This window comes from Mirounga angustirostris, unplaced genomic scaffold, assembly GCF_029215605.1.
Source record: "Mirounga angustirostris isolate CCGP_5_RB_7025 unplaced genomic scaffold, mMirAng1.0.hap1 SCAF_6, whole genome shotgun sequence".
Lineage (NCBI taxonomy): Eukaryota > Metazoa > Chordata > Mammalia > Carnivora > Phocidae > Mirounga > Mirounga angustirostris.
This window is the reverse complement of record NW_026991714.1, coordinates 101,789,149-101,813,836: the sequence shown is the minus strand read 5'-3', so window position 1 is coordinate 101,813,836 and position 24,688 is coordinate 101,789,149. Positions and strand designations below refer to the sequence as shown.

Sequence of the window (24,688 nt, the reverse complement as noted above, 5' to 3'; positions counted from 1 at the left end):
GTGTGTCCATCAGTGGATGAATGGATAAAGAATGCTGAATCATACGATAGTTGCGTTTTTCATTTTTTGAGAAACTTCCATACAGTTTTCCATAGTGGCTGCCCCAGTTTACATTCCACTTAATATAAATTTTTAATTTCAGTTTATATTTCTTTTTTTACCCAAGTGTTGTTAATAGTTGTTTTATTTCTATTTTTAGCTGGTAGGACCTTTTTGTTATTTTTATTAATTTCTAGTTTTATTGTTTTTAGAAAGGTTTTTTGGGGTAATATTTCTACTTTTATGTGACCTAATATTAATCTGTTTTTATTAATGATCCTTGGGGCACTTGAGAAAAAGGTGCATTCTGTATTACCAGTGTATTGTTTGATATTATCTGTAAGATATACTCTACTAATTATGTTGCTTAGGTGTTCTTTAGAATTTGTAAGTTTTGAAGGAAGACTTTCCAAATCACATATACTTTTAATTTTAAGTCCTTCTCAGATCCTTTTTTTTTTTTTTTTTAACATTTATTTATTTAGAGAGAGTGAGCAGGGAAGGGGCAGAGGGAGAGGGAGAGAATCTCAAGCAGACTCCCCGCTGACCGCAGAGCCTGACACAGGGCTCAATACCAGGACCCCAAGATCATGACCTGAACCAAAATCATGAGTCGGACGCTCAACCAACTGAGCTACCCAGGAACCCCTAGACAGCTTGCTTGCTTGCTTGCTTGCTTGCTTTTTCTTTCTTTTCTTTCTTTCTTTTCTTTCTGATTTTATTTATTCATTTATTTGAGAGAGAGAGAGGGAAACAGCATGAGAGGGGAGAGGGTCAGAGGGAGAAGCAGGCTCCCCGCTGAGCCAGGAGCCCGATATGGGACTCGATCCCAGGACTTAGGGATCATGACCTGAGCCGAAGGCATTCTCCCAACCAACTGAGCCACCCAGGTGCCTGACAGATCTTTTTTTAAAAAGGATTTTTAGGATTTATTCCTGGGATGCAAGGATGGTTTAATATTCCCAAACAGGGACGCCTGGGTGGCTCAGTTGGTTAAGTGTCTGCCTTTGGCTCAGGTCATGATCCTGGGGTTCTGGGATCGAGTCTCACATTGGGCTCCTTGCTCAATATTGAGAGCCTGCTTCTCCCTCAGCCTGCTCTACCTGTCATTCCCCCTGCTTGTGCTTGCTTGCTCGCTCTCTCTTTCTGTCTCTCACAAGTAAATAAAATCTTAAAAAATAATATTCACAAAACAATCAACATGATACGTCCCATCAAGAAGGGAAAGGATAAAAACCATATGATCATCTCAATAGATGCATAAAAACATTTGACAAAGTACAACATCCATTCATGATAATATCCTCTGCAGAGTAGGTCTAGAAGGAATACTTCTCTGTATGAAAATCCCACAGCCAACTTATACACGGAGGTGAAAAACAGAGCTTTTCCCCTATGGTCAGGAATAAGACAAGGATGTCCACTCCCACCACTTTTATTCAACATAGTGCTAGAAATACTAGCCACAGCAATTAGACAACATAAAGAAATAAACAGCAACCAAATTGGTAAGGAAGAAGTAAAACTTTCACTATTTGCAGATGACATGATACTATATAGAGAAAACCTTAGACTCCACAAAAAATAAAAACAAAAAACAAAACTAGAGCTGATAAAGGAATTCAGTAAAGTCACAGGATACAAAATCAGTGTACAGAAATCTGTTGCAAACCTATATACACTAATAATGACAGAGCAGAAGTGATGGTAAGGAAAAAATCCTATTTACATTTGCACCAAAAACAATAAAATACATAGGAATAAACAATGCAAGAAGTGGAAAACCTGTACTCTGAAAACTATAAACACTGATGAAAGAAACTGAGTATGATTCAAAGAAATGGGAAGACATTCCATGCTCATGGGTTGGAAGAAAAAGCATTGCAATGTCTATACTAAAGCAGTCTGCAGATTTAATGCAGTCCCTATCAATGTACCAACAGCATTTTTCACAGAACTAGAACAAACAATCCTAAAATTTGTACAGAACCACAAAGACCTCGAATAGCCAAAGTAATCTTGAAAAAGAAAAACAAAATTGGAAGTACCACAATTCCAGATTTCAAGTTATGTTATAAAGCAGTAGTAATTAAGACAGTATGCTACTGGCATAAAAAATAGACACATAGATCAATGGAATAGAACAGAAAACCCAGAAATAAAACCACAATTATATGGTCAATTAATCTTCAACAAACGAGGAATGAATATACAATGGGAAAAAGATAGTCTCTTCAACAACTGGTGTTGGGATAGTTGGACAGCCATATGCAAAAGAATGAAACTGGAAAACTTTGTTTTACTGTACACAAAATTCTCAAAATAGACTAAAGACCTAAATGTGAGACCTGAAACCATAAAAATCCTTAAAGAGAGTACAGGCAGTAATCTCTCTGATATTGGCCATAGCAACATTTTTCTACCTACGTCTCCTGCAGCAAGGGCAATAAAAGCAAAAATAAACTATTGGGACTACATCAAAAAATTTTTTTTCTGTATGGCAAAGGAAACAGTCCATAAAATTACAAGGCAACCTACTGAATGAGAGAAGATATTTTCAAATGACATATCTAAAAAAGGGTTAGCATCCAAAATATATAAAGAACTGATACAACTCAACACCCAAAAACCAAATAATCCAATTTAAAATGGGCAGAAGGCATGAATAGACATTTCTCCAAAGAAGACATACAGATGGCTAGAGATACACGAAAAAGATGGTCAACATCACTCATCATCAGGGAAATCAAATCAAAACTACAGTGAGATATCACCTTATACCTGTGAGAATGGCTAAAATCAAAAACAAAAACAAGTATTGGTGAGGCTGTAAAGACAAAGGAGCTTCTTGCACTGTTGGTGGAATGCAAACTGGTACAGAGACTGTGGAAAACGGTATGGAGGTTCCTCAAAATAGTAAAAATAGAACTACCCTACAATCCAATAGTCACACTAGTGGGTATTTACCACCCAAATAAAAAAACCCACTAATTCAAAGTGATACATGCACCCCTGTACTTTTTTTTTCTTAAAGATTTTGTTTGACAGAGAGAAAGAGGGAGAGAGAGAGAGCACATGCAGGGGGAACAGCAAGCTCCCCACCCAGCAGAGAGCCCGATGTGGGGCTCAAACCTAGGACCCTGGGATCACAACCCGAGCCAAAGGCAGACATTTAACCCACTGAGCCACCCAGGCGCCCCACACCCCTATACTTGTAGCAGCATTATTTAGAATAGCCAAGATATGGAAACAGCCCAAATGTCCATTGATGGATGGAGGGATAAAGACAATGTGGTATATGGGTACAATGGAATATTACTCAGCCATAAAAAGAATGAAATCTTGCCATGTTATTTGCAATGACATGGATGGAGCTAGCGAACTAAGTCAGTCAGAGAAAGACAAATACCATATGATTTTACTCATGTGGAATTTAAGAAATAAAGGAGCAACGGAAAAAGAGAAACTAAAAAAACGGACTCTTAACTATAGGGAACAAACTGATGGTTACCAGAGGAGTGGTGGGTGGGGGTATGGGGGAAATAGAGGATGGGAATGAAGAGTACACCTACAATGATAAAAATAAAATGATTAAAAAAACATTTTTAGACTTAGTGTGGACTTAGATCACCCATTGTGTTTTCAGATCAACCTTAGGCCCTATTCCTAGTTTCCCTTCTTCATTATTCCTGACATGTATTCTCAGTCTACTTTTTTCACCACAAAGCCTTGAGGCAGGAAAGGGATGGGGGAGGCACATGAGATCACACACCAAGATTTGGTTCTTTTTCTTTTTTTACTTAGTGTATTTTTAAGTTTAGACTGTCTTCAAGTTAGGCAGAGGACATGGTTTTCATATAGCTATTTTTTTTTCCTTGTTATTGTTCTATATTGTTTGTGGAGAAAATATTGTGAGATTGGGACGTAAGCATCTGCCATTGTCTTCAGATGCTCCGTTGTCTTTAAATCATATATACATCATAGCAGAAGTTAATCTAACACTTTATACTTTGGTTTGATGATAAAGATTAAGGTTTACGTTCTGTGGGGGTTTAGGCTTACAGAGTCCCAAGTGAATAATCAAATATTAATTAATATCATCTTACTGGATTAACCTTATAATAAGAATTGTTTAAACAGAAACATTTTTATTTCTTTTTTTAAAAGATTTTATTTATTTATTTGACAGAGAGAGTCACAGCGAGAGAGGGAACACAAGCAGGGGGAGTGGCAGAGGGAGAAGCAGACTCCCCGCGAGCAGGGAGCCCGATGCGGGGCTCGATCCCAGGACCCTGGGATCATGACCTGAGCCGAAGGCAGCCGCTTAACGACTGAGCCACCCAGGCGCCCCATTTTTATTTTTTTTTTTTAAGATTTTATTTATTCATTCGAGACACAGAGATAGAGAGAGAGAACACGAGCAGGGGGAGAGGCAGAGGGAGAAGCAGGCTCCCCACTGAGCCAGGAGCCGGATGTGGGGCTCAATCCCAGGACCCTGGGATCATGACCGGAGCCAAAGGCAGATGCTCAACCATCTGAGCCACCCAGACACCCCAAACAGAAACATTTTAAATGAAGTTTTATGTTATATGTTAAGATTTTGACTGCTGGTATTGCTATAAAATAAAGCAAAGTAACTGTAAAATGTGTGAAACTTAGATTGGGCTTAAAATTGAAATGTGTCTTTGTTTTGGACAAATTAACATAAACCTAAGAGTTTGGGGGAGGTGGAGAGTAAAAAATGGTTTTTCACAGGATGCCTGGGTGGCTCAGTTGATTAAGCATCTGCCTTCAGCTCATGTCGTGATCCTAGGGTCCTGGGATTGAGTTTCAGATCGGGCTCCTTGCTCTGTGGGGAGCCTGCTTCTCCCCCTGCTTGTGCTCTCTCTGTCAAATAAATAAATTTTTTAAAAAAGTTTTTTCACAATGCTTTTTCTATACTGTTCCATATCTTCTTCACTTTTACACACCCTCCTCACCTTTGCTTTATACAAGTTAATACTTCATTGACACGAATTTCTTTCTTTTTTTTTTTTTTTAAAAGATTTTATTTGACAGAGACACAGCGAGAGAGGGAACACAAGCAGAGGGAGTAGGAGAGGGAGAAGCAGGCTTCCCGCGGAGCAGGGAGCCTAATGCAGTGCGCGATCCCAGGACTCTAGGATCATGACCTGAGCTGAAGGCAGACGCTTAACGACTGAGCCACCCAGGCGCCCCAACACTAATTTCTTTTGTAGCAATGCTTAAACTTTCCGTATTGATAGCTGAATTTTTCCATCCTGTATTTTTCTAATGGCTCTGAGGTATATTAAAAGTATTTATTGTGGTGCCTGGGTGGCTCAGTCGGTTAAGGATCTGCCTTCGGCTCAGGTCATAATCCCAGGGTACTGGGATCGAGCCCCGCGTCTGACTCCCTGCTCAGCAGGAAGCCTGCTTCTCCCTCTCCCTCTGCCTGCTGCTCCCCCTGCTTGTGCTCTCTCCCTCTCTCTCTGTCAAATAAATAAAATATTTTTTAAAAAAGTATTACGGGCACCTGGGTGGCTCAGTGGTTAAGCGTCTGCCTTCGGCTCACATCATGATTCCGGGATCCTGGGATGGAGCCCCACATCGGGTTCCCTGCTCAGTGGGGAGTCTGCTTCTTCCTCTCCCTCTGCCTTCTGCTTGTGTTCCCTCTCTTGCTGTGTCTCTGTCAAATAAATAAACTCTTTAAATAAATAAATAAATAAATAAATAAATAAATAAATAAATAAATAATTAAAAGTATTAACCGTTAAAACTCTACAGCTACCTAATTTCCAAATGAGTGATTTCTGGGGCTGGAGAAGGGTATAAGAATTGTGTTGCTGCAGCTTAGGTCATAGGAAGCAGGAGAGAAAAATCATTATTTTCCCACTTTGTCCATAAGAGCAGGATTTAGCTCCAACTTTGAAATTGGGCCTAGGTTGAATGAAGAGGGCTAGGGGAAAGGTTTACTTAAGAGATTATAGGTATAGGTCCCAGAGAAGAGTTAGTAACTGGCTCCATGATCTTAAGAGACAGCTAAGTAATCTAACTTTGATTTGAACCCAAGTGGTAAAAGACATACTTTTCTTAGTATATTGGGTCTTAGAAGTATATTTAAATGTTAGGAGCTAGTACCTGTGTGATTTGTACCTTTACTTTCATGTGAAAGTACATTATGTAGTTAAATGTTTTAAACACCTATAATGTAACAGGCCCCATACTAGACCATATGTTTATGATGAGGAAAAAAATAATTTTGGCAAGGCCAAGTGGGGAAGGCAGACTTACATATGAACAAATGTATTAATTGCCATGGAAGATATGTATAAAGTCCAAGATAATTTAAATTAGGAAGCAGTGAACTGTGCTTGGAGACAATCAAAGGGGAGGAAAATGAATACTTTATGTGATTTGAATGAATTGCCACTATAAAAAGTCGTATAACCAGGAGGAAATGCCCCTTTCTCTTTCAGTCTGCCTGCTGGAATAAAAGAATGAAGACTATACTCTGGCCTCAAGATACTGACTAGAGGAAAAAATCATTTTCTATCAATTCTCTTTATAGAGGTGCCAGAACTGATCCTGTCATTTGGGGTATCCATGAAATTTCTTTGAGTTGATCAAAATTTTATACCATTCTGAGTCTCAGAACTAAACAAAAGCCTTTGCTGACCTAGTCTTACCCTGGTGTTTAAACGTTTTTTTAATTCTCTAATATCTATACCCTAATATTTTTATACTTCTTCAGGATACCAGCTTAGAAACGTATCATTTGAAAATGTTTCATGTATATCTTGGCTAATTAGAATGTAAAATTCTTTTTGACTTTTTAGGTCTTACATAGGGCTGAATAGTATGAACTTAGAACATTTTTGTTGAGGGGCGCCTGGGTGGCTCAGTCGTTAAGCGTCTGCCTTCGGCTCAGGTCATGATCGAGCCCTGCATCAGGCTCCCTGCTCAGTGGGAAGCCTGCTTCTCCCTCTCCCACTCCCCTCGCTTGTGTTCCCTCTCTAGCTGTCTCTTTCTTTGTCAAATAAATAAATAAAATATTTAAAAACAAAACAAAACATTTTTGTTGAATGAGAACTTCCCAGTAATTCTCTTATATGCTGAATTAGTTAGCTTTTGCTGTGGCAGTAAACAACCCCCGATTTTAGTGGCTTATAATCATAAACATTTATTTCTCACTAGCATTCTGTAGGTTGGTTGTGCTCAGCTGGCTCAGCTGATCTTCACAGTGCCTGGCTCCAGCCTGAGATATGTTCGTTATTGAACCCAGGTTGAAGGATCATGTCTATCCTGGACATGATCTTCTCTTCATAGAGTGTAGGAGCACAAGAAGGCTAATAGCAATACTTCTTAAAAGTGCTTTATGGAACTGGCCCACATTCTGTTGGTCAAAGCAAGGTCAATGGCAAGATACATATCCAAAATAAAGAGTGTGGAAAATTGTATTTGCCTATGGGATGGGGGATGGGAGAGTGAATGTTTTTTGAACGATAGTATGAGCTAATACAGATATTTCTGAGTTCAACAATGAGAGGAACAGGTGAAGTTATAAGTATGAAACTAAAGAATTTAGTGGGTAGGAGCCCTTCCAAGGACCTGGGAATGAAAAAGATTTAATTAAAACTTAAATTACTTTAACAAAAACAGTATCATCACAAGGTAGGGGGGGCAGCAAAGTGTCCTAGAACCTGTCCAGAACCTGGGTTCTCATGTTAGTCCATTTATTTTAGATTCTGGATCTACTTCTAGCTGCATACTCTAGAGCAAGTCACTGTGTCTCAGTTCCCACATCTTCAAAATGGTTTGTGCCACTTATAAATCTGTTGCTTTGCAATTCTAAATTCCTCCTTCAATGTCCTTTTTGTGATACTGGAAATTTCTCTCTTGCCACCTTTTGTTAAGGTTTGTCAGTAGAAGGGCTAGAGGGAGACTAAAGAAGGAAGAAGTTTGTCTTCCTGATTCTTGTATGCACTGTAGCACACAGTGGCCAGCAGTGTGTGGGACACCCTGGGACTCTCAACCCGTAGGTAGTTTTAGCAGTAGTACTCCCAAGTGCAGTTTCCCAGGGAGTTCCATACTCTGACATCTCCCCATGGATACTTTCCTGAGTTCCACTGGAATGTTGAATTCTACTAGATGACTGGCCTGGCACTTTAGTAAATTTCTCAGATATCCATGGCCGTGTCCTCACCACGGGCCTGTAGCTCAGCCCTGTTGAGAGTGGCCCCGTTACATATTTATTCCTCTCCTATTGTTCTGCATCAGCCTTTGAAATAGTAGCTGCTCCCTACATCTGTTATCTCTTTAACCCTTAGTATTTTACCCCTGTTATAATTAATAATGCTTTACTTAAACTTTTCCTGTTCAAGTTATCATGTGTTTTTCGTCTTCTAATTGTACTTTGATATATCAGGTTTATAAGTAGTATTTTTTTCGTACAGTTGTTCTGAGGATTAAGTTGGATACTATATGGTATTGCAAAGTGTTTAGTGTCTGCCACTGAGTAAGTCCGTAATGTTTGTTGGCGACGTTGATACTGTCATCATCATCATTTCATCATCGTTGTTGCTACAGCTAGTTAGGAGTAACGTTTTTACTTTTTATCCACAGAATGTTTCGTCTTAACTCCCTGTCTGCACTGGCAGAACTGGCTGTGGGCTCTCGATGTTACCATGGAGGATCACAGCCCACCCAGATGAGGCGACGGCTAATGATGGTGGCTTTCCTGGGAGCATCTGCAGTAACTGCAAGTACCGGTCTCCTGTGGAAGAGGCGAGTGTTAGCTGAGGATCCTCTTGCTGCACGTGCTTTCATTTTTCCAGTAGTCTCTGTTATCTCAAAGGATTACATTGATTTCTGGCATAACTTTGTACCAAAATTTCTTGCCCAAATCATTTGGCATTGATAATATGTGCCTATGAGATAAGATGTTTCAAAGAATTCAGCTATTGTGTCAAAGCAACAAATAGGAAATATTCTGCTTCAAGGTCTGTCTGTCTCCTCTGCTGAGCTATTTAAATAAATAAATAATATATAATAGTAAGTGAATAAATTTAATAATTTACCAATTTAGCATGTACAATTCACTGGTTTTCAGTATATTTACAAAGTTGTGCAGCCATCGCCACTATCTGTTTCCCAAAATTTCCATCACTCCATAAAGAAACTCCGTGCCATTTAGCAGTTATATCCTGCTTTATCCATCCCTGCCAACCCTAAGCAACCACTGATCTACTTTCTGTCAATAAACAGTAAAATGGGGATAATGATAACACCTATCTCAGAGGGTAGTTACGAAGATTAAATGAGTTATTGGGTTTTCAATTTTTATTTATTTATTTTTATTTTTAAAAGATTTTATTTATTTTTTGACAGCACGAGAAAGCACAAGCAGGGGGAGCAGTAGAAGGAGAGGGAGAAGCAGGCTCCCCCCCAAGCAGGGAGCCTGATGCGGGGCTCGATCCCAGGACCCTGGGATCACGACCTGAGCTGATGGCAGATGCTTAACCATCTGAGCCACCCAGGCGCCCCAGGGGTTTTTTAAAAAAAGCATTTTGCTTTATTTAATTTTAAAGTGGGCTCTTCATTTCACGATTCTCAGATCAAGAATTGCACATTCTACCAACTGAGCCAGCCAGGTGTCCCAAGTTTATATGTTAAATGCTTAAAAAAGTGCCTGGCACTTAACTTTGTAAATAAAAATCATTTATGGAAAAAGTACTTGGCACATAGTAAGCTATCAATAAATGTTAACTATTATTATTGGATATAATATGAAGATGAGAAGTGAAGAAAGGAGATAGAGTACTAGCAGAAAAGACTGGGTTTCCAAGAAAAGTTGGAGTTGTGATATAAAAGATCCTATATGCCATGCCAAGAAGTTGCAATTTTAATCTCTAGGCAATGATGAGTTAAGAGGTTTTGAAGCAAGAGACTGATCACAGACAAGTTTGAGGAGAGATTAATACAGCGACAACAGAAGAATAAACTGGAATGGGAAGAAGCTACTGACACTAATACTAGTTTGAGATGATGATGGGGGTACTGGAATCTTAGAAAGGAGTGCGTGAGTTTAGAAAAATTTCCAGGTAAAATGGACAGGAAGAGAGACAGAAAGATATAGACTGTGGGACACAGACAGAAGGAGGAAGATAGGCAAAAGAAGGAAAGGAGGAATAGGAAATGCACCCTTTGTCCTTTCACTGTGATAAATAGTAAATGCTTAGTAATTTCTTCAGGGATGCTTTCCTACAACAGAATTAGAGGACCCCATGCAGGTGCATTTAGCATTGTCTTTGGCTTAGTCTGAAATCAAAGATGACAACAGCGGTACCTGAAGAAATTGAGAAGTTGTTTGATGATTTGAATGTTTAAGAAGAGTAGTAAACTCTTTCTCTGAGTCACTTTGTTTATACTACTCAGTAAATGCTGATGAACAAGTTTAGGTTATTTTACTTTTATTAATTTATGAAGTTTTTATGTAATATTACTCCCAGGAAAAGAATAAGAAGATAATTAGGAGTGTTATATAAAGGAAACATTCCTATGTTTGTTGTAACTTTTAAACCCCAAAACATCCAAAAGCAGAAAATCTACATATTGACAGTATGTTCCCAATATGAGGCTTCTTCTAATGTATATGCTTTTATCACAGATTCTAATTTCATGAATGTTTCAAAATCATAAATATACCAAGTGCCAAGATTTTAGTGCTCAAAGATTGTTAGGTTTGTGCCTTTGCTGTGCTGTTTAAGAAGTTATAATGAGATAACTATAACTATTCTCAAGTTTTGAAATAAAAAATAAAACTCAAGATCAATAGCAAAAACTCTCTAAAATGGTTGTGAATTATCTTGTCAGAGAATGCAGGCATAGAGTTTGCCATTTAATTTTATATCTTTTTTCCATCCTCTTTTAAAAAATCTTGAAATGAGCAGAAATAAAATGTTTTCCTAAGAAGCGAGATTTAAAGCTCTTTTTGAAAGGGGGCAGGATATACTATTAAACTTAAAAATTTTTAAATTTATGAACTTTAAATTTTAAAACTTTAAAATTCATAAATTTAAATTACAAAGAATATGATCCAAAAACTAATATAGAAGTAAAGAAAAAAAATTTTTTTTCCATCCCCAACCCCTGTACCTGAACAAAAAATAATATAATACAATAATGTAGTTTTGAATCATATAGGTAAATAACAAAGAATACAATTTGGAATGTTTGCCTTCAAAGTGAGTATGTTCTGGGATATATAATTAGGTATGTGTATAGACCAGATATACTACTTAAATCCATTAACATAAATTATGATCCTCAGAAACCATATTACAATACTGTTAGAGAAGGACCATTTGTCATTTTACTTTTTTTTTTTACTTCCTCAGTCTCAAGAAAGATACTGAGATATAGTGGTAAGGATTGAAGGTTTGAAGTCTGAGTATGTGGGTTTAAACTGGCTATATAATCTATCTAATATCATTCTTCTACAGCCTTAAGTAATTCCTTCACTCGGGGTTCTTATCTGCTGGAGATAGATTCTATCAGCTTTTGTCTGGAAATGTCTTTATTTTGCCTTCACTTTTGAAGGATATTTTCACTGGATATAGAATTCTAGGTTGACTGTTTTCTTTCTGGCACTTTAAGGCTGTCATTCTATTGTCTTCAGTTTTGATTTTGTTTTGTTTTGGCTTTTTTCAGCATGGTATCCTCATTATATTCTAGTATTCTTTTTTTTTTTTATTGTGGTAAGGTATATGTAGTATCAGATTTACCATTTTAACCATTTTTTAAGTTATTAACATTAACTACATTCACAGTGTTGTGTGACCATCACCACATTCATCTCTAGAATTTTTTCATCATCTCAAACTGAAACTCTGGACCCATTAAACAGTAACCCCTCAGTCACTTCTCCCCCTATCCATGGATATTCTGCTTTCTCACTTTATGAATTTGACTATTCTAGTACCTGTAACCAACTGAGCCACCCAGGTGCGCCAAGCATGTGACTCTTGATCTCAGGGTTGTGAGTTCTAGCCCCACATTGGGTGTAGAGATTACTTAAAATTAAAAAAAAAAAAAAATACAAGTACCATTTAGAAAATATTTTAGAAAATATCGTTAATTGGAGGATCTGAAAAGATGGCAGCATAGGAAAATCCTGAACTTACGCACTTCCTTAAACATACCAAATCTGTGGCTACATATGGATAATTTCCCTCTGCAAAAGATCTGAAAACTATAGGAACTGCTCTCCACAACAGAGAATATAAAGACCACATCAAGATGGGTAGGAGAAGCAGAGAGAGACACAGTCCTACAAAAAACCCCACCCCCTGAGTGGCAACATTTCAATAGAGAGGGAATTTCACCAGGCAGTGCTTCTCCCAGAGGAGGGAGGAGTTGGTGCCCCACATTGGGCACCCTGGCACCTGGAATCTGCACTGAAGAGACAAGCCTGAGAGTATCTGTCTTGCAAAACCAATGGGTTTGACATCCAGAAAATTCTATAGGAAACTGAGATACCCTTCTCAGAGGGCTCACGTGCAGTCTCGCTTGCCCTGAGACCCAGAAAAAAAACAGCAACAAACAGAAACAAACTTTTCAAACAATTTGAAAAGGACTTGCCAGTGACTCACAAACAGAAGGCATAACAGGTGTGGAGGTCCTTCCTGAGGAGCAAGGGATTCAAGCCCTGCATTGGGCACTCCCTGCACCACCCCTGCACCGGAAAGACAAGCCTCCATTTTGTCTGGCTTTGAAAATCAGCAGGGCTTAACTCTAGGAGAGGTGAAAGACCATAGGAAACCAAAACTGTTCTTAAAAGGCCCATCGACAGTCTCATTCACTCTGAGATCCAGCATATTAGAAGCAGTTTCAAAAGCACCTAGGCCATATATGAGGGTTTATTTACTAATTGTAGGGCTTGTGTCAGAAGGGCAGGGTTCTGTAGGAACTTTTTCCAGGAATGGAACTGCTAGCAGCCACCATGTCTTTTGCCTTCCTTCAGCCTAGCTGGCCCAGTGAAGGTGCCGGTTCTGACACTCTCCATTTACATTGCTGGCACTGCTTACCCTGCCCTGGCGCTTCCCTGTGGACCGACCTGTCATGGCAGGTACTCCTCCAAGGCAGCTCCTCCTTTGCCTCACCTGATAGGCAGTCTCAGTGAGGACCGGTGTCCCTCCAAAGCGACTCCTTGGGAGAGTTGGGGGGTCAGCCCTGCCCATGAGCACACCCGTAACAGTTGCAGCCAGGCCTTGCAGATAGCCACACCAGGTGCTGGCCCCACCTGCTAGACACCCACAGCAGCTACAGCCTGGCCTCTAAGCCTGCTAGGCTGGGGTCAGCCTCATCCACCAGTGCAACCACAGCAGTTGCAGCCCAGTCACAATAAAAGGGTGCCTGCAGCCTACATAGGCTGCCTGTTGTTGGGAAGGCTTTTAGAATGTATTGGACCTTAAACAACCAGCAACTTAAAATAGACTGCTATATATATGAACCTCATAATAATGTAACCACAACCCAAAAGCCTATGATAGATACACAAAAAATAAAAAGAATCCAAGCATCACACTAAAGAAAGTCATCAAATCACAAGGGAAGAGAGCAAGAGAAGAACCACAAAAGCACCCAGAAAACAGAATCGCAGTAAGTGTGTACCTATCAATAATTACTTTACATGTAAATGGGTTAAATGCTCCAATCAAAAGACATGGAGGGGGCGCCTGGGTGGCTCAGTCGTTAAGCGTCTGCCTTCGGCTCAGGTCATGATCCCAGGGTCCTGGGATCGAGCCCCGCATCGGGCTCCCTGCTCAGCAGGAAGCCTGCTTCTCCCTCTCCCACTCCCCCTGCTTGTGTTCCCTCTCTCACTGTGTCTCTCTCTGTCAAATAAATAAAATCTTTAAAAACAAAGACATGGGGGGATTGAATGGATTCATCTATATGCTGCCTAGAGGAGTCTCACTTCAGATCTAAAGACACATACAAATTGAAAGTAAAGGTTGGAAAAAGGTGTTCTGTGCAAATGAAAGTGGAAAAAGAAAAGCTAGGGTAGCAATACTTAGACAAAATAGACTTTAAAACAAAGATTGTAATAAAAGACAAGGAAGGACATTAGATAATGATAACCGGATCAATCCAACAAGAGGTTATAAAGGTTGCAAATACCTGTGTATCCAACACAGGACTTTAACACCACACATACATCACTGCAGAGACTCTCTAGATAAAATCAGTAAGGGAAGAGTGGTTTGTTTTTTTTTTTTTTAAAGATTTTATTTATTTATTTGACAGAGAGAGACACAGCGAGAGAGGGAACACAAGCGGGGGGAGTGGGAGAGGGAGAAGCAGGCTCCCCACAGATCAAGGAGCCCGATGCGGGACTCGATCCCAGGACCCTGGGATCATGACCTGAGCCGAAGGCAGTCGCTTAACCAACTGAGCCACCCAGGCGCCCGTAACAGTGGTTTTGAACAACACATTAGACCAGATGGACTAAATAGGTATATACAGAACATTCCATCCCAAAACAGCAGAATGTACATTCTTTCCAAGTGCACATGGAACATTCTCCAGAATAGATCACATGTTAGGACACAAAGCAAGTCTCAATAATTTAACATTGAAATCACATTAAGCATCTTTTCCAATCACAACAATATGAAACTAGAAATCAATTACAAGAAAATAAAAATGGAAAAAACACAAACGCATGGAGCCTACAGCATGCTACTAAACAACAAATGCATCAATGAAGAAATCAAAGAGGAAATTTAAAAATACCTCAAGATAAATGAAAATGGAAAGACAGCATTCCAAAATCTTTGGGATGCAGCAAAAGCAGTTTTGAGAGGTTTATAGTGATACAGGCCTATACCAAGGAACAAGAAAAATGTCAAACAAATCTAACGTTATACATAAAAGAACTAGAAAAGGAGAACAAAGTCCAAAAATGGTAGAGGAAGGAAATAATGAAAATCAGAGCAGAAATAAACAAACTAGAGACTAAAAAACAATAGAAAAGATTAATGAAAATAAGAGGTTGTTCTTCAAAAAGAAAAATGAAATTGATAAACCTTTAGGCAGACTCATTAAGAAAAAGAGAGGACTTAACATCAGGAATGAAAGAAGTTACTGCTGACACCATGGAAATACAAAATATTACAAGAAACTACTATGAAAAATTACATGCCAACAACTTGGACAACCTAGAGGAAATACTAGATAAATTCTTAGAAACAAAAATTATTCCAAGACTGAATCAGGAAAAAATAGAACATCTGAAAGAACGATTACTGGTAATGAAATTGAATCACTAATTATAATAATAATAAAACCTCCCAAGAAACCAAAGTCTAGGACCAGATGGCATCACAGGTGAATTCTACAAAACATTCAAAGAAGAGTTAATACCGGTCCTTCTCAAACTATTCCAAAAATTGAAGAGGAAGGAACACTTCCGAATTTATTCTATGAGGCCATCACTTCCCTGATAGCAAAACAAAAGACCCTACAGAAAAAGAAAATTACAGGCCAATATGTACCTCATATAACTGGAATCATACAGTATTTGTCCTTTTATATTTTGCATATTTAGTGTAATGTCCTCAAGTTTCATCCATATTGTAGCATATGTCAGAATTTCCTTTTTTTTTAAAGGCTGAATAATATTCCATTCTATGCGTGTAGTCCATCTGGACTGTTGTAACAGAAATACCACAAACTGAGGAGCTTACAAACAAACATTTCTTATAGTTCTGGAGGCTTAGAAGTCCAAAATCACGGCGTTGGCAGATTCAGTGTGTGGTAAGCATCAGCTTACTAATGGCTTTCTTGCCACTGTAACTCTTCATGGCAGAAGGGTGCAGGGGAGCTTAGCCTTTTTTTTTTTTTAAATAAGCGCACTAATCCCATGAGGATAGAGCCCTCATGACCTAATCACCTCCTAAAGGCACCACTTTCTGATACCGTCACCTTGGGTGTTAGGTTTTTAACATATGAATTTTGGGGGGACACATTCAAGCCATAGCACTGTGGATACCATGTTTTGTTTATCAGTTCATCTGTTGATGGACATCTGAGTTCCTACTACCTTTTGGCTATTGTGAATAATGCTGCTGTATAAGTATTTGTTCAAGTTCCTGCTTTCACTTTTTGGGGCTACATGCCCAGAAGTGGTATTGTTGGATCTCATAATAGTCCTCTTTTTAAATTTTTGAGGAATCTTTATACTTTTTTTCCGTAGCAGCTGCACCATTTTACTTTCCCTCTAACAGTGCATAGGAGTTCCAATTTCTCTATATCCTATGGGTATAGAGGGAATATACTCCAATATAATAAAAACCATATATGACAATCCCATATGTAATATCATACTCAGTGGTAGAAAACTGAAAGCTTTCCCTCTAAGATGAGGAAAAACACAAGAATGCTCACCCTTGCCACTCTTATTCAACATAGTATTGGAAGTCCTAACCAGAGCACTTAGGCAAGAAAAAGAAATAAAAGGCATCAAAATCAGAGAGGAAGAAGTAAAACTTTCTATTTGCACATGACATATTATAAATAGAAACCCTAAACACTCCACCAAAGTAACTATTAAAACTAATAAATTCAGTAAAGTTACAAACTGAATATACAAAAATTTATTGCATTTCTGTATACTCTAACAGTGAACAATCTGGAAAAGAAATAAAACAATTCCATTTACAGTTGCATCAAAAAGAATAAAATACCTATTAATAAATTTACCCAGTAAGTGAAAGACACATACACTGAGCACCATAACATACTGATAAACAAAATTGAAGAAGATACAAATAAATGGGAAGACACTCTGTGTTAATGGATTGAAAAGTTAATATTGTTAAAATGTCCATACTACTCAAAGCAGTTTACACATTTATTGTAATCCCTATCAGAATTCCAATGCATTTTTCACAGAAATAGGGGGGAAAGTCCTAAAATATGTATAGAACACAAAAGACCATGAATAGCTAAAGCAGTCCTGAGAAAGAAGAGCAAAGCTGAAGGGAGCAAATCGTACGTCCTGATTTCAAACTGTATGACAGAGCTATATTAATGAAAACAGTGTGATACTGGCATAAAAACACACATAGGCCAATAGAATAGACTAGAGATCCCAGAAATAAACTCCTGCATATGTGGTCAATTAATATTTGACAGGGAGCCAAGAATTCTCAATGGGAAAATGATAGTCTCTTCAATAAATAGTATTGGGAAAAGTGGGTAACCACTGCAGAAGAAGGAAATTCAACCTCTATCTTACCCCATTTATAAAAAATAATTCAGATGGATTAAATACTTTAACATAAGACCCCAAATTGCAAACTCCTAGAAGAAAACTTAGTGGGGGAAAAAAAGAAAATAAAACTTAGGGGAAAAGCTCCTTGACATTGGTCTTGGGACTGTTTTTTGGATAACAAAAGGACAAGCAACAAAAGCAAAATCAGCAAGTGGGACTACATTAAGTTAAAAAGCTTGTGCACAGCAAAGGAAACAGTGAACAAAACAAAAGGGCAACTTATGGAATGGGAGAAAATATTTGCATACCATATGTCAGTTAAGAGCTTAATATCCAAAATATATAAATAATTCATACAACTCAGAAGTTGTATGAATGACATTGGTTTGGGAACTATTTTTTGGGTAACAAAAGGACAAGCAACCAAAGCAAAATCAGGAAGTGGGAGTACATTAAGTTAAATGTAAAAAAACAGATGATCTGATTAAAAAACAGAGGACCTGAATAGACATTTTTCCAAAGAAGACATGGAGATGGCCAACAGGTGCGTGAAAAGGTGCTCAACATCACTAATCATCAGGGAAATGCAAATCAAAACCACAAAGAGATATCACTTCATAGCTATTAGAATGGTTATTCTCAAAATGATAAGGCCGAACAATTGGTATAGATGTGGAGAACTAGGAATCCTTGTGCACTATTGATGGGAATGTAAACTGATGCAACCACTATGGAAAACAACATTGAGGTTTTTCAGGAAATATTACCCACCATTCCTACTTCTTGGATACATATCCCAAGGAAATGAGAACAGGATCTTGAAGTTGATATCTGCATTCCCATATTTAATTCAGCATTATTCACAATAGCCAAGATATGGAGATGACGTAAGTGTCCTTCAACAGATGAATGCATAAAGGTGATGTGCTGTATGCACACACATACACACACAACTCATAAATATTATTCAGCTATGGAAAGAAGGAAGTCCTGCCATTTGCATCTACATTGATGGGCCTGGAGGGCATTCTGCTACTGAGATAAATCAGACACAGAAAGATAAACTGTATGGTATCCCTTATATGTAAAATCTCAAAAACTTGAACTCATAGAAACGGGCATTAAAATGGTGATTACCAGAGGCTGGTGGTTGGGGAACTGGGGAGTTGTTGGTCAGAGTACAAACTGCAGTCAGAATATAAATATGTTCTCGGGTCCAATGCACAGCATTGTGATTATAGTTAATAATACAGTATTGTATACTTGAAAATTGCTAAGAGACTAGATAGATTTTAAATGTTCTCACTCAAAAAATGTGATAATTGTGTGATGTAATAGAGGTTTTAGCTACTGCAATGGTGGCAGTCAGATTGATACACATAAGTGTATCAAATTAATACATTGTACACTTTAAACTTATAAAATGTTATCATCAGTTATATCTCAAAAAACTGCTTTGAAAATACACTTTTATGTAAAATATACTTTCAGGTAAGGGTAAAGAAACTAATTATAATCATAATTATAGAAATGAGTCTGCAAAGCTTGCAAAGATCTTCTGGAAAAGACCTTACTAATTTGTGGACTCTTCTAGTTGATGGCCAGTATAAAAAGTAAGGATAAACTAAAAAAATGTGTGGTTTTTTTTTTTTTTTTAAGATTTTAATTATTTGAGAGAGTGAGTAGCACGAGCAGGGGGAAAGGCAGAGGGTAGGGGAGAACAGACTCCTCCCTGAGCAGGGAGCCTGATGTGGGGACCAGGACCCCAGGATCATGACCTGAACTGAAGGCAGACGCTAAACCAACTGAACCACCTAGGCGCCCCCAAAATGTGTTATTTTTAAAAGTACAAAACAAGATAACTTCAGTCACATACAAATATTCTGTACTTTTATTCCTTCCTTTCTCACTTTTTATGGTACTGATATCACAAGTTACATCTTTTATATTGTGTATCCATTAACATGTTTTTTAGTTAAGGTGGGGTTTTTTTATTTTTTTTAATTTTATTTTTTATTTTATTTTTTAAAGATTTTATTTATTTGACAGAGAGAGACACAGTGAGAGAGGGAACACAAGCAGGGGGAGTGGGAGAGGGAGAAGCAGGCTTCCCGCCGAGCAGGGAGCCCGATGCGGGGCTCGATCCCAGGACCCCGGGATCATGACCTGAGCTGAAGGCACACGCTTAACGACTGAGCCACCCAGGCGCCCCAAGATGGTTTTTTTTAATATTTGATCTTTGATCTTCTGTTACAGAATTTAAAGAGATCGACACATCATCATTATAGGACAACTGTATTCCGTATTTGTGTATATATTTGCCTTCACCAGTGAGCTTTATACTTTATCTGCTTTCATGTTGCAGTATAGTTTATTTTAATTTGAAGGACTCCCTTTAGCTTTCTTTCTTTTTTTTTTTTTTTGGTAATGCAGGTTTAGTGGTGTGAACTTCTTCAGCATTGTTTATCTGGGAACATCTTTCTTTCTCCTTCATTTCTAAAGAACAGTTTTACCAAATATAGTATGTTTGGTTGGCAATTTTTTCTTTCAGCACTTTCCATATTTCATCCTATTTCTTTATGGCCTACAAGGTCTTATAGTTTTATGGGTTCCCCTTGTACATGATGAGTCACTTTTCTCCTGCTGCTTTAAAAATTCTCCCTTAGTCTTTGACTTTTGGCAATTTGATTATAATGTGTCTTAGTGTGGATTTCTTTGGGTTCCTCCTCTCAGAAGTCTCTTGAACTTCTTCAGTCTTGATGTCCATTAACTTCCCCAAATTTGAGTTTTCAAGTTTTTTGCCATATTTTCTTTAAATGAACTTTTTACCCCTTTCTTTCTCTTCCTTCTCCTTCAGGCATGTAGTGGTTTTCCATAAGTCCCTTAGGCTTTTTCTTTTGTGTTTTGTTCCTCTGACTGGATAATGTCAAATGATCTATCTTTGAATTTACCTTTGAGTTTATATTCTGCTTCATCAAGTCTGCTTTTGAGCCACCCTAGTGAATTTTTCAGCTCTGTAATTGCACTCATCAGCTCCAGAATTTGCTTTTTTTAAAAAAATCTCTATTGGTAGTAATTTTTTTAATGCAGTGCTTTTTTGAGCTTATAGAGCATCTTTATGATGGGTATTTTGAATTCTTTTTTCAAGTAATAAATATTTCTATTTCTTTAGGATCCGTTTCTGGAGCTTATTTTGTTCTGTTTGGGCCACATTTCTCTTTCTTCATATATCTTGCAACTTTATGTTAACAGTCACATTTTTGAGAATCAGCCACATATCACAGTCTTTATAGACTGGCTTCATACAGAGGAAGACCCTCAGAATCAGCCCAGTTACAGATTCTGGTGCCTCTGAAGCTTTTTTGGGAGAGGTTACAGCTTCTCTGGGTCTGTGTAGGCATTCTCAATTACAGAAGCTTGCCGATTTCTGTTTCAAGAGCTTTTCATCTCTTGTTCCCTCTGGTGTTTATCTGCAGCACTGCAAGTTCTCTAGCGCAAGCCACCTACTGTCTCTTCTCATCAGCTTCTGGGCAGGCAAAGTATGCCACCTTCCCATTCCCACCTCAAGTCAGGTGAGGCACATACCAGTCTTTCAGGCAGCCTTCTGAAAAACTAGAACACCAGACACACCTTCCACTTCTTGCCCTCCCTCCTGAGGGAGAAGACATGTTTTGCATCTTTTCCTAATTGTGCCAAGCTGTGCCAATGCCACAAACCACCTCCCACTTTTCTTTTTTCTTATCCACCCTCAGGAATGCAAACTATGCCACCTTCCGTCAGCACTCCAAGTGAGGTGAACAGAAGCCAGTCCCTGGAGCAGCCCTCTGAATAGTTAGAATGTTGAACACCCTTCCATTCTCATTCCTCCCTGTAGGAGATGCTGAGCTGTGCCTGCTGGGGGGGAGGGGCTGACATGGGTAAAATGAAATTGTTCTTCTTACCTATTTCATTGTGTCTGTTTTTGGCATTGTGTCTTTCCTGGTGTACTGCAACTTCTTAACTGTATTTGGGGAATCTCATAAAGGTATTTTGATCTGTACATTGTTGTTAAATCAGTGTTTCTGTGGTGGACAAAGCCTGTGACATCCTATTCTGCCACCTTGCTGACATCTAATAATTACTTCATTAGATATTTTTCATTGTGTATGTTAACATTTTTGAGGGTCTGGATTTTTTTGTTTTCCTTTAAAAGTATATTGATTTTTGTATTGGCAGGCAGTTATTGAAGAATCTGATCATCCAGAGCTTGTTTTTAAAGTGTTTTGTTTTTGTTTTGTCAGCATGCTTTAGATAGAGTATCCTTTGCTCTAGGGCTAATTTAGCCCTACTAATAAGACATGGCCCGTCTGTTGTGTTTGCTAAATGCCTTGAGTGTTCAATGATTTTTCACAGCTTGAACATTTCCTGCTTGTGAGTTCCGGAAATTATTTGGCCAATAGCTCTTTGGTAATTGTTCTTTGCCCAACATTGGATACTTTAATCATAAGAATGTACTACTTAATATTAACTTAAGGGAGATCCCATTAGGTTCACGGAACTTTGTCTTTTTGTAACTTCCTCCTCTCCGGTCCTCTTCCCCACCAATTCCTGCCACCTCAGCCTCTCCAAACTGTGATCTCTGTCTTCTCAACTTAGGATGGTCACTCTACATTGCTTGGGATCCTGCTCCTGATCTGGAAAATGTCTGGAAAATGTCTCCAAATAGAACTTCAGGACAGTTATAGGCCTAATTTTTTCAGAGAGTTGCTGTCTATTGTTCAGTATCTGAAAATGTGTTATATATTTTGTTAAACTTTCTGTATTTTTCCTTACTCTGGGAAGGCAAGTCTTGTGTAGTTACTCCATTGTAGTTGAACACAGAAGTCTTCTTTCTGTACAGCATTATATGTCATCAGTTTGATAATGTTTAAATCACTGTATTTTTATATCATTACCACTCTTGGAAGTGTGCAACTCCTAAGGTGGTAAAAGTTGCAAGGATGTAATAGGGTGTAACCTACCTACTACACATGAGCAGCATTCAGATTATCAGGGATATCAACCTGTAAGTTTTTCAGAAGAAGTTATGAATGCTGTTTAATTAATTGAACTGAATAAAACCGTGTGGTTAGAGTGTTTCTGTTATACCAGATGATATTGAATGTCTGTAGATTTTCTTTTCTAGAACATTAGGTTTTTGAGAAATCAGGTTATGAGTCGCCCTTTCTAGGAGGCTTTTCCTGACCCTATTCTCTGTCCTTATGTGTTCTTTATCATTTGACTTATCTGTTTTCCCTATTTACTGTGACTCTCTTGAGGACAGAGATAGTCTTATTTATACTTACCTTAGCAACTAGTGGAGCTCCTACAGCATTTGAATGAAGAAATGAATGAATGCTGTCTCCTTTCTTTGTGAATAAATACCTTAGGTCTCTATTTTACCAGCCCCTTATCATTTGGTTCCACAAACTCTTCAGAGGGAAATAAAACAGGGAAATGATCCAACCTTGATGAGTTGGGGTCAAGGTTGAAAGGAAATTTGAGCTATGGTCAAAAGATTGCTTTTGAACCAGGTGGGGAAATCTACAATGAGTTAGTTTCTTTTTATTTATTTCTTTATTTTTTATTAACATATAATATGTATTTCAGGGGTGCAGGTCTGTGATTCATCAGTCTTACACAATTCACAGTGCTCACCATAGCACATACCCTCCCCAGTGTCCATCACCCAGCCACCCCATCCCTCCCACCCCCCTCCACTCCAGCAACCCTCAGTTTGTTTCCTGAGATTAAGAGTCTGATGGTTTGTCTCCCTCTCTGGTTTCATCTTGTTTCATTTTTCCCTCCCTTCCCCTATGATCCTCTGTCTTGTTTCTCAAATTCCTCATATCAGTGAGATCATATGATAATTGTCTTTCTCTGATTGACTTATTTCGTTTAGCATAATACCCTCTAGTTTCATCCACGTCTTTGCAAATGGCAAGATTTCATTTTTTTGATGGCTGCATAATATTCCTCTGTGTGTGTGTGTGTGTGTGTGTGTGTGTGTGTGTGTGTGTGTGTACACCACATCTTCTTTATCCATTCATCTGTTGATGAACATCTAGGCTCTTTCTATAGTTTTGCTGTTGTGGACATTGCTGCTATAAACATTGGGGTGCATGTGCCCCTTCAGAAGTGAGTTAGTTTCTTCTTTTTAAAAATGTGTTTATTTTTAGGACTTAACCTTTAAAAAAAAAACAACAGTATTTTTCTTGCTTACAATTCACATACTTCTTTGCATTTGTTAATATGCATAAAATATTATTTGCAAGTAAAGGAAATAACTATTGGTTTATATCTTCTTTGAATAGTCATGTGAAAGGAATGCGTTAAGAATTTTCTCATATTGCAGTATTTTAATCCCAGTGTATATTTTTCTAATCCCTTTTCTGGTCAGTATAGATGAGGACTTTGATTTTTGTTCCTTAGTCAGCCATAGACACATTGCATACTTTGTCTGTGTAAGGCACTGGGTTGGGAATTCTGGATAATTAAAAGAATAGTATCTAGTCTCTTTTTTAAAAAAATTAGTTTTAATTAATTAATAATTATTCCAGTATAATTTATATACAGTGTTATATTAGTTTCATGTGTACAATATAGTGATTCAGCAATTCTCTGTGTTACTCAGTGCTCATCACAATAAGTGGACTCTTAATCCCCTTTACCTATTTTACTCAGCCCCCCACTTGCTTCCCCTCTGGCAACTACCAGTTTGTTCTCTATATTTAAGAGTCTGTTTTTTTGTTTTGTCTCTTTTTTCCTTTGTTCATTTGTTTTGTTTCTTAAATTCCACATATGAGTGAAATCATATGGCATTTGTCTTTCTCTGACTGATTTATTTCATTTAGCATTATAACCTTTATACCCTCTAAGTCGATCCATATTGTTGCAAATAGCAAGATTTCATTCTTTTGTATTGCTGAGGAATATTCCTTTGTGTGTATGTGTGTTTATACACCACATCTTCCTTATCCATTCATCTATTGATGGGCATTTGGGTTTCTTCCATATTTTGGCTATTGCAAATGATGCTGCAATAAACATCGGGGTGCATCTGTCGTTTAATTAGTATTTTCATATTCTTTGTGTAAATACCTAGTAGTGGACTTACTGGATCATATGGTAATTAGCTAGTTTTAACTTTCTGAGCAACCTCCATGCTGTTTTCCACAGTGACTGCACCAGTTTGCATTCCCAGCAGTGCACAAGGGTTCTTTTTTCTCCACATCCATACCAACATGAGCTGTTTTTTGTGGTTTTGATTTTAGCTATTCTGACAGGTGTGAGGTGATACCTCATTTGTGGTTTTGATTTGCATTTCCCTGATGATTAGTGTTGTTGAGCATCTTT

At 38.1% G+C, this 24,688-nt stretch overlaps 1 protein-coding gene across 4 annotated transcripts in view; it reads left to right on the top strand.

Annotated features, from left to right (window-relative positions):
- Window positions 1-24,688, top strand: part of MICU1 (mitochondrial calcium uptake 1) — a 230,262-nt gene that overhangs the window by 39,818 nt on the left and 165,756 nt on the right. For all 4 annotated transcript variants that reach the window (XM_064594798.1, XM_064594795.1, XM_064594796.1 and 1 more), the window contains one exon: window positions 8,662-8,823. In XM_064594798.1, the coding sequence (XP_064450868.1) occupies window positions 8,663-8,823 (161 nt within the window). In that variant the 5' untranslated portion in view covers window position 8,662. The remainder of the gene's footprint in view (window positions 1-8,661; window positions 8,824-24,688) is intronic.